General features: G+C 44.7%; 1 protein-coding gene across 1 annotated transcript; it reads right to left on the reverse strand.

The window, feature by feature from the left end:
• Nucleotides 1-50: 50 nt before the first annotated feature.
• On the reverse strand, nucleotides 51-10,395 carry fam241a (family with sequence similarity 241 member A). The gene is made up of 2 exons (XM_061744104.1): nucleotides 10,196-10,395; nucleotides 51-4,359 (listed from the first exon to the last, which is right to left on the reverse strand). The coding sequence occupies exons 1-2, from the start codon at nucleotides 10,355-10,357 to the stop codon at nucleotides 4,039-4,041; spliced, it is 483 nt and encodes a 160-aa protein (XP_061600088.1). The 5' UTR covers nucleotides 10,358-10,395; the 3' UTR covers nucleotides 51-4,038.
• Between the last annotated feature and the right edge of the window lie 667 nt (nucleotides 10,396-11,062).

Raw genomic sequence — 11,062 nt, forward strand, 5'->3', positions numbered from 1 at the left:
CTTGAAAGTGCTTGAATTTGACCTTGAAAAACGTGCAGGAACCCTGAACAGAAGATCTCGGCGGTAGCCGTCAGATTTTATTTAAGTTATTGGAACAAACAGATCCTTGTTCGGTCAGTCCAGTGAAGTTGATCAGAAACATTTGCAGCACAAACAAACTGAACTTTTCATGTAAAGACGACGGAGAAACAGAGTCCAGACACGACAGACGTGTCGGTGGAAGAACTCTAAATCTTACCAGAATATTTGTCTTATTTCTAGTTAAAATGTCTCATTTTTAGTAAAAAAATCTCATTACACTTAAAACGAGACTCATCACTGGAAGAAACAACAATTTTCACCTGTTTCAAGTAGATTTTCACTTAAAATAAGTAGAAAAATCTGCCAGTGGAACAAGATTTTTTTGCTTGTAATGAGAAGATAAATCTTGTCCCACTGGCAGATTTTCCTACTTATTTCAAGTGAATATTTACTTGAAACAGGTGAAAATTGTCAAATAAGTATTTTTTTTCTGGTAATGACTCTTGTTTTAAGTGTAAAGAGATTTTTTGACTAAAAATGAGACATTTTAACTAGAAATAAGACAAATATTCCTGGTAAGATTTAGAGTTTTTGCAGTGTTTTTCCAGCCAGGATCCTTTAGAAACACTTTGTGCTCATTAGCATCAAGATATGTTTTACTCCCACTTACAAAAACACCATATTTGTTCTGGATTTGAGGTTTTTCTGACACAGTGAAACCTCGTCAGCTGATCTTTGACATGTTTGACCAGACTTTGGTAAAAACTGTTGTCTGTAACAGCAGCTTTAGCTGTAAACTCAACATTAAAGAGCTGGAAGATGTTGGTTCCTGTCGGTCGGACGGACGAGGACGTCTGACCGCAGGAATTGAGAAGAAACTTTGTTGAATTTGATTTAAGGAAACAAATGAGTGTTTTATTTGAAATGAACCCCAGCAGGGGCAGCTCTGCTGCAGATCAGCCCGTCTGGATCAGAGGAGGAAAAACCTGGTCCTGGAGAAACAACAGTCCTGCAGGTTTAGATGTTTCCCTTCAACACACCCGGATACAAACGACGGTCGTTATCAGACTAGTGAGACCTGGTGATGAAGTGACGAAGACCTTAATTAGAATCAGGTTTGGATGCAAAGCAGCAACTTAGGCCACGTTTCCACATAGCAGGTATTTACAAAAAATTGATATTTTCCCCTCTACGTTTATAAAAATCCCATAATTTCCAGGAACCTGCATAAATATCTGTTAAGGTGCTATGAGCAGCCAAACCTACAGGGGGCAGTGTAACGAGAAGATAAAGTCATGCTAGCCAATCAGAATCCTGGAAAAAAACATCAACAAATGACACGAGTAACTTCCAGTTACTTCCAAGATGAACCAGAGTCTTTGGTTTGGAGAGACAGAGAAGTGTCATTGCACATGTCAAAAGTACAGGGCAACGGAATGCAGTTAGCATCCAACTGCATTCCGTTCATCTGGGGGGGTCAGAGTTCAGCAGGGAGACAGCTGTGGGAAAGAAGCTGTTCCTGCACCTGGTGGTAATTTTTATATTATATATTATAATAATTGGCGAGCCAGCTAGGAGCTCGTGTTAAAACTGCAGCATACTCTTTCGAGTCTTTGGTTTGGAGTGACAGAGAAGTGGAGTTACTTTTAAGTGTGACGTTAGAATAAAAAAAAGGTCAAATACAAGAAAATATTGACGGTTACAAACTAATTGTAACCACAGGTGTCACTCATGACCAGTGATGGGCAGAAACGCGTTAGAAGTAACGCGTTACTGTAATCCGATTGCCTTTTTCAAGTAACAAGTAAAGTAAGGGATTACAATTGCAAAAACAGTAATTAGATTACCTTTACTTTTCTGAAAGAAGGCTGCGTTACTGCGTTACTAAAATGCAATATTTGTTTTGTGAAAATATCTCATGACTTTGCGCCGCTCATACTGACGTATGAGCGGCGCAAAGTCAGTGGTAAACCAGAGACGACATGGAGTGCGAGAGAGCAGGAGCATGCGGCGTTTAACGCCTGGAATTACAGACATTATTTTGAGTTTGACTCGGTCAAAAGTGATAAAAGCATTCTCGTCCGCTGTAAAGTCTGTGTGGGAGGAAAGCTCGGATTCCTCCTCCCCCACTGGGGCTGCAGCGCCGGCTGCCTCATCAGACTCCAGGGAGAACTGCCGGTGGCCCCTCTGCTGCTAAACAGGTGAAACTAGATTAAGACCAACGGGACTTAGTGCAGCTGAATTGAAGAAGCTTGTCGCAGGTTAGATTGTAGTTCAAGTCAGAGAGAGCTGTATTTTGCCTGATGCAATGTGCATAAATTTAAGACTGAAAATAATAAAAACAAGTTTAAAAATAGACCGTTTCATTTACTTATTGTCATTTAATTTTATATGGTGGAATATGCACAAAGAATAGAATTAAACTGAAAGTTCTATTGTTTTATATTGTTCCAGTAAAGTGTATTCAGGTTGTGCATCATGTTTTTGAAAAGTAACGAAGTAACTAGTAATGTAACTAATTACTTTTGAAAATAAGTAATCAGTAAAGTAACAGGATTACTTTTTTGGTTCAGTAATCAGTAATTAATTACTTTTTCAAAGTAATATGACCAACACTGCTCGTGATGCTGGTGACGTTTCTGTCTCATAATGTGACGTTCTGAAGAATAAATGTCCGTTTCTCTCTGTTTACAAGCAAACGTGAAAACAGAGTTTTTAAAAATCTCCACTTTGGCCGGAGTTTTCAGAAATGATGATTTTTTTACGCCAACTGGAAACAGGTCCAGTACATGGCCGATCTTTTTTGGCATAAATGGACACAGGAACACGTCTGCTACGCCAAGAGAGGCAGAAATGGACAGAACTTCAACATTGGAGATATTGTTCTGTTAAAACTTAAGGACTCTAATTGCATCTTTATTTAAAGTTTGTTATTTTTACAATAAAGTCTAGGCATCGGTGAATCACAACGCTCTTTGGATTTATTTAAAGGACAGCTGGGAGTCTGACACTGCGTAAGTCTTTCCATGTGGAAAAACCAGACGAAAGAATGGACTGAATGTGTTGAAAGAAAGTAGGGCTGGGCGATATATCCAGATTTTAATATATATGGATATATTTTCAAACGCAATATGGTACGAGACAATATCGTTTATATTGATATAAATATATGATTTTGATCTAGCTTATTTTGTGACAAATTGACTTGAATGTTTTATTTGAGATTTGCACAAATGTTTTGTTATTTGCACAACTGTCAACCTCAGTGGAAAAGTCTGCCTGTTACTGTCTACATTGTATTAATTGCACAGTGTATTTTAATTTAATTGTTATGCAGGAAAGGGATATTTGTTTTATTTTATTGAAGAAGCATTTTATTCTATATATGCAGGCAGTTTATTTTTGTTTCATTTGTTTTATACATTTTGATATTGTGCAGACCTCTGTTAATAAAGGAACCTGTGTGACATTTGGCACGAGGTTTGTATTAAAACTGACTGTTTTTTTAAGGGTTTGCCTCAGAAAAAATGAAGCTAACAGAGATGCTAACAGAGATGCTAACAGAGATGCTAACAGAGATGCTAACAGAGAAGCTAACAGAGATGCTAACAGAGATGCTATGCTATAATGCTTTGGGGGAAACGCCAATTATGTCACAGAAGAAATATCGATATATATCGAGTATCAACATTCAGCTAGAAAATATCCAGATATGACTTTTGGTCCATATCACCCAGCCCTAAAAGAAAGCTCATTAGATTTTTGCAGCTACAGAGACTTTGAGCTTCGTTTTCGTGAAAACGAACGGCCAAAACGAATGAAAACACCAGCGTTTCTGCTACGTGGAAACGAGGACTAAAACCTGCAGGACTTTAGCCCCCGAGGACCAGGTTCCTCCTCCAGATCTAAACCAGGTCTTCACACTAAGTCCCAGAGACGTGTGTCCACATGAAGGTCAGTCCTGGGTGGATCCCAGGTCCAGGTCCGGGTCCAGGTCCAGACCCAGACCCAGACCCATCACTTCTGGATGTAGATGATGATGATGCACAGCGTCCCCACCAGCCCCAGGGCCTGGATCCCCAGGAACCAGAGCAGCGTCCAGAAGAAGACGATGACGACGGGCTCCACCGTCCGGTCCCCGAACAACATCTGGCTGAAGCCGACGGCCCGCAGGCCCTTGTTGATCATCCCGAACAGAGTCCCCATGCGCTCCATGTCGTCCAGCTGGGGGGCCGGGGGCCCGGGCGGGGGGGCCGAGGGCCCGGGGGGGCCACGCGGGTGCCTGCCCAGCCGCCGGTCGTCATCGGGGGGGCCTCGCGGGTTCCGGATCACACAACTCTGGAGACAAAACACAGATAAAAACCGTCAGAGAAACCGTCAGAGAAACCGGAGAGACGAGTCGCCCGTAGGCCTGTGTTGAGAAAAAAAAAATAAAAATCGATTTTCCGATTCTAAATAGATTCTCATATTACCGTATTTTCGCGACCATTAGGCGCATATAAACGCCTTGTTTTTTTTTCAAAATGTGCGGCGCGCACAACCCTGTGAGGTTAATCAACCCTTTTGAACTAGTTTGTCCTTATAAACTATCACATGCAGATCACAGGCCACTTCCTGAGTTCTGCCAGGGGGGTCGACTGACAGCTGACCCATTGCTAAGGGTTAGTTGGACCATCCGACGACACAAGACCCCCATGAAGGTTGGCCTGGTGACTTCCCGGTTTGTAAATGGCCCATTGTCAGTTGGACCATCTATTCAAAATCCCCAACAGAGTTCCTGTTTTTAGTTGACCCCTTGACCCTTTGTGTTTTTTGAGGATGTCTGTTTGTTTCTGCATACCACAGATTAGTTGCTCTTTAACTGAAAAGTCACATGTGCGTCTTTGTAACCCCAACGTCTGTTCATTGTCTGTCTATACACTGCCGACTATCCTTACATGGTCATTTCCTGTCACAGTTTCTCAATAAAAGGTGGGCGGGCCCGGCGGGCGGGGAGGAGGTGGGCCTGCCCGGCGGACGGGGAGGAGGTGGGCCTGCCCCGCGGGCGGGCGGGGAGGAGGTGGGCCTGCCCCGCGGGCGGGCGGGGAGGAAGGTGGGCCTGCCCGGCGGGCGGGGAGGAGGAGGGAGGAGGTGGGCCTGCCCAGCGGGCGGGGAGGAGGTGGGCCTGCCCGGCGGGCGGGGAGGAAGAGGGCCTGCCCGGCGGGCGGGGAGGAGGTGGGCCTGCCCGGCGGGCGGGGAGGAGGTGGGCCTGCCCGGAGGGCGGGGAGGAGGTGGGCCTGCCCGCACACTTGTATGCTTGTGTGTGTGTGTGTTCTTGTAAGGCGGCGCCGTGTGTGTAGACGACACCTTTTCATACGGTGCGCCGTGTGTGTGTTAAATACGGAAATGACACACATAACTGAGGCTCCGCCTCCACACGGCGCCCGTACAGTCGCGAAAATACGGTAATTCCTAAAAATCGATTTGTATGTCTTTTTTTTATTGTTGTATGTGGCTCTCTTTTCTTTTTTTTAATTAACATACAGTACAACAACAACAAAAGACGACATCGAGTTACAATGATATGTATCTAGGTGTGTGTGTGTGTGTGTGTGTAAATAATATAATGAAAGTAAATAAATAAATTAAGAATATTAATTTGAAAAATAAATAAATAATTATCATATAGAGTGATATAATATAGCACGATATAATATAAAGTAATATATGTAATACTATAATAGCATATAATAATATAATATCCTAATATAACATAATTTTTATAATATTATTACATATAACAAAATTATATTTATATTTCTTTGTATGTCTAAAGATCGATTTGTCCCTGGCCGGTGGGGGCCTTGGGGGCCTATGGGGGGGGTTGCCTCATGGCGGTGGGGGGGGGGTGGCTGGGGGGGCTCGGGCGGGGGGCTGTGGCTTGGGCGTCTCCGGGTCTCCCGGGGGGGGCTGGGCCGTGGGTGTGGGGGTCCCGCTCGGAGGGCCCGGCCCTGCCTGGGTGGGGGGTGGCTGTCTGCGCTGGGGGGACATTGCTGCCTTGGTCCTCCGTCGCTGGGTGGGGGGCCGAGTGCCCCTGCGGATGTGGGGACTCCGTGACCCTTGGGGTGTCCGCCGGGGTGGCCTCGGGGGGGGGGGGCGGGTCCGGGGATCGGGTCTCCCCTTGCCGGGGGGTGCACGGGCGGGCACGGCGGTGGGGTGGCACCATTTCTAGGTGTCTATGTCTTATGTTGTCAGTATGAATGGGAGGATGTTGGACCGTTTCCCCCTCCGTCTGGGGGCTCCGGCGGCGCCGGGGGCGCCCGTGGAGGTACGGTGGGGCCCTGGCCCGGCTCGGAGGGCCGGCCCCCGTCTACTGGATGACCGGTGGGGGGGCGCGGGTGTCTTATCAGGGCCGGCTTTGCTGGTCCTGCCTCCTGGCTTCGGCCTCCGCTCCCCCTCCTTCCCCCCCTACATGATTCATACGCACATAGGCTAAGAGGCGGGGGGTCCGGGTCGTGGGGGGCACTGTCCCGCGTGGCCCGGCACTCCCCGCCTCACGGTTTTAACAGCAAAATAGACACTGCACATTCAACACTTAATAAATACATTTGACAAGGACACGTAGTTCGGGAGGGGGGGGGGGGGTCGGTGTCAAATCGATACTTGGCCCTCCCCCTCCCTGTTTTTATGGCATTAATCATGCACTCAACACCAGGGGCGGGAGGGGGTCCCACATCACCCGCGTTCCCTCGCCGACCTGGGATAGGTGGGTCGCGATGCCCGGGCCTGGTGGGGCTCGCCATGCAGCCTGGGGTGCCTTCTGGCGGTGCTGGACCCCCCCGGGGAGGGGGAAACGGTGCGTGATTGTATGTCTGTGTCGGTGAGAATGCGGTATGGAAGGGTCCTGCCATGGAGGATTTGAGCCTCCATTGGCAGGACATCAAAACTTAATAATTTATCAATATTATATTATACAAAGATGGTTATTAATAATATTATTACTATTATTATTGTGATAGTATATCATATTATTATAAGTATAGATATCGGATAGGTGAATGGATGAATGAATGGGATGCCTGGGTCTGGGGCCCTCCGTTGTCGGGCTTGCACGGGTGTCGCCCTGCTGGGGGGTTCCCTCTCTCCAGGCCCGTCTCCGGTCCCGTCTCCGGTCCCCCCCGCTGCCTCTGCGGCGGGGCGCCCCTCTGGTCTTGGAGGGCCACTTTCGTGGGGGCGGGTGCGCCTGCCCGCATCGGCGGCCGGGGCGGCTCTGTCTATCCAGGCGGGCTGGCCCCCTGCCGGGTGGGGGTCTTTGGCCTCAAGGGTGAGGGCCTCCTGGCCGCGTGTCTGGCCCGGACCGGGTGGCCGGGGATTGCCTGGGTCGCGGTTCGCCGCCGCGGGATCCCTGGCTGCTTCTTCCCGCGCCGTGGGGGCCCCGCCGGGGGGGGGGGGGGGCCTCGCAGGCGGTGGGTTGCCTCCCTCCTACTTCTCCCCTCTGTGGGGTTGCCGGTGGCCTGGGTTCCGGGCTCTTCCGTGTCGGCCTCTGGTCTCGCGGGTGGCGGGGTTGCTCCCCCCCCTCCCCCACTATAGATACACTTCAGGTGGAGCTTTGTTTGGTTTATCACACACACACACACACACACACACACACACACACACACACACACACACACACACACACACACACACACACACACACACACACACACACACACACACACACACACACACACACACACACACACACACACACACACACACACACACACACACACACACACTGGCTTGTTCACCTGCATGCTGGCTCTCTAGTTTTTGGGTTTAGGTAGCGGTAGCGATAGCTTAGCTCAGACTGCGATCAGATCTCAAGATTTAGGTCGATTGCTGTTATTGTTTTGGTCGGCTCTGTGCCGGTTTCGTGCTTTGTTTGTGGTTTTTTGTTGCAGATTTCCAGTGCTTGACGTGTGTCTCCGTGTGTTCCTGCTTCCTGGATTGGCAGTGGATGTGGTCACACCTCCCCCCAAAAAAAAAAAAAAAAAATCACTGGGTTTGTATGTGTATATTTATGTATGTGTATGCATATGTATGCGTATATATATGTATATATATTAAATATAGTAATAATGCACATATATATATACTTTTGGTTTCTACCGTCATGGTATCAATCATTAATATGTGTGCAGACAAGGGGAAAAAAATAAAATAAATAAAGATCGATTTTTTTTCATTATTACATTTTAGTGAACTTTAATCCCAGTAGTCCCGTCATTTAATTCACACATGCGCTTTTGAGCTGTTGCAATTTCTCTTTTTTTGCACTTTAAATTGATATTGAAAGGAATATTTTAGTTATTAATTTCTTAGTTATTTATTTCATACAAATAACTTTTGATATTTTTTTGTTTTTGCCCAAAAAAGGAATGTTTTGTTGGACACGAGAATAATTGGTGCCATGTTTTTGCCTTTAAGTATGTTTAAAAGTATGAAAACATTAAAGTTTTCAGTTATCATTACTTTATATACTGTTTTGGGGTTATATTTGCATAAAATGCTAAAAACCAAATTCTCAAAAATTTAAAAACCGAAAAACACAGAAAAAGGAAAAAATAAAAATGGAATGTTGGAAAAACTAAAACCGATTTCCTCCGTCTCTGTTTCCTCCCTGGATCTGTTTGGTAATTCTGCTCCACGATGTTTCTGTTTCAGTTCTATCAGCATTCTGGGAGCTGATTGGTCCTTACAGCATCATTAGCTGCAATACTTGCTGTTTAATCTCAATATAATCCTAGTATTAATATGTTGCAGAACTACAGTCATATCATTCATGCAACAGCTGAAAAAACTGTTTTAATAACACTAACTCTCTAGACCAGCAGCAACGTCTCCAACTAACTAACTATGATCTTCATTCTCTGATTTAAACTCAATAACATTGTAACAAAGTTAAAAGAAAAAACTGTCCTGCAAAGACTTAATATCTGACATGTGATGATGTTTTAATTTAGACAAACTTGTGATCTGTGGAGCAAAAACATCAACAAATGTCAAACCATATTAGTGATTTGATTTTATCTAAAATAATCTACACAGTAATGAAGTAAAGGCTGTAAAATACCCGGTAAGACTTGATTCCTCTGATTCATCTCTACTCTCTACTCCTGCAGTCTGTGGTGTTTCAGTCACACGTATCTCACCGTAAAGTGTTTATAATTGTATTTTCTGGAGCTCGTCTCCACTCGGGGAATAGAATAAACTGATCTCACTGATGTTTACATCAACAGGAGTGAGGCGTCATGAATCCACTTCCTGTTCCGGCCCCCCTTCAGCTCCAGACGGCTGTTAAAGTCAGAACAACTTCATTTGGGCTTAATTAGTCTGGGATTCAGGGATAAATGGGGATCATATGGATCCTGATACCATCACGTGAGAGGAACTTTGATATGATTACATTTTGTACATAAGAAAACAAAACAAAGAATTTCATCCTTTAACACTTGGTATCTTAATTTACATGTGCAAAAAGGAGTAGGAAGAAGTGTAAACTTATTTAATTCTAGTCCCATTCACTGATCATTTAACCCATAGGCCTATTTATAAATATTCACACACTGTACTCACACTGCTAAATAACTGTATTATTATTATTATTATTATTATAAACTGTAATTATACTCACATACATACAATAATATACAATAATTACAGTAATTATAATAACACAATCATATGCTGTAATTGCACCTTCCAACAATAATCATATCTACCTCATTCTGCTGAACCTTTCACTTTTTTAATTGTATAAATGTTAATAAGTGCCACATTTGTTTATTTACTGTTTGCTACTTTTAAATCTGGGTACAGTGGCGAAATAACCAAAATAAATAGTCAAATTCCTTGTCGGGCTCAACTTGGCAAATAAAGATGATTCTGATCCTGATATTGATGCTGATATGATCACGTGACTCTTATTTCATCACGTGATGCTTTAGTTCCAGATTACTGTCATGTTCCCGGAAACTTCCTCTAACACTAAATCTTCCCATTTCTGAGCGGGTTCTGCTGGTTATTTAATCATTATTATTTAAACACGACACCCCGGGGTGCTGGTGGGTCTTTATCCCTGATGATTTACACTTTAAACGGCTGTTTCCCCCCCTAATCAGCACTAATCAGCACTAATCTCCTCTCTTACCCGGAGAGTGGTCGGGTCCCTGGTCGGGTCCCGGGTCGGGTCTGTCCCCGGGCTCGGTCCTCTCCCCCTGCGGGGATCTCGGTGCTCCTCCCCCGGGGGGACGAGTCTCCAGCCCGGGGGTAGATGGAGTCTCTCCACCGGCCGGCCGTCAGCAGCCGACATGTTTCCTGCAGCCGCTTCTGTTCCTGCTGCTGCTTTAAATAAAACTTTATTGACAATCTTCTTCTTCTTCTTTAGATTCCCGGCAGAATAGGGACGGTTTAGTGGATTGCTGCCTCGCACTGGTTTCTTTGTGTCATTACAGCTCTGGTCACACTGGCAGAGCTGGTAGAGGAGCCAAAAATTGTACTCAAGTAAAAGTACTGTTACTTCAGAATAATAGGACTCAAGTAGAAGTAAAAAGTAGTCATCCAAACAATTACTTGAGTAAAAGTAAAAAAGTACTTGGTGAAAAAACTACTCAAGTACTGAGTAACTGTTGAGTAACGTCTGATTTATTTTTTTAACACAACCATTCAAACAGACAAAAGTACAAAATAATCATCTTCAAATAAAATCAATAAAATAAAATTGATAAAAAATAGCTTAAATTAATATAATCTTAAAGTAAATTCAAGTACTTTAATAAATTATAAAAATAAAATTACAGAATAAATAAAAAAATAAATTAAGACAAACAATGAAGACACTGCATACTGTTGCTGGTGTTTCCCACCGTTTTTAAAGTGAACATGCTTTTAATGTGAGGCCAGGGCTGTTGCTTTTCTTCTGCGTCTGCACGGTCTGCGTTGCTGATGAGTGTTTTTGATTAATTTGATCTGTAGACAATCCTGTCCCGCCGACTGAGGTTCAATATGGTCACGTGAC

This window comes from Cololabis saira, chromosome 16 (genome assembly GCF_033807715.1).
Source record: "Cololabis saira isolate AMF1-May2022 chromosome 16, fColSai1.1, whole genome shotgun sequence".
Classification (NCBI taxonomy): domain Eukaryota; kingdom Metazoa; phylum Chordata; class Actinopteri; order Beloniformes; family Belonidae; genus Cololabis; species Cololabis saira.

Bases quoted from the DNA above. Each gene is read 5' to 3' on its own strand.
- fam241a (XM_061744104.1), bottom strand. From the start codon at position 10,357: ATGTCGGCTGCTGACGGCCGGCCGGTGGAGAGACTCCATCTACCCCCG. The intron at 4,360-10,195 runs GTAAGAGAGGAG...TTTTGTCTCCAG, and splicing joins GGGACCCGACCACTCTCCGG to AGTTGTGTGATCCGGAACCC.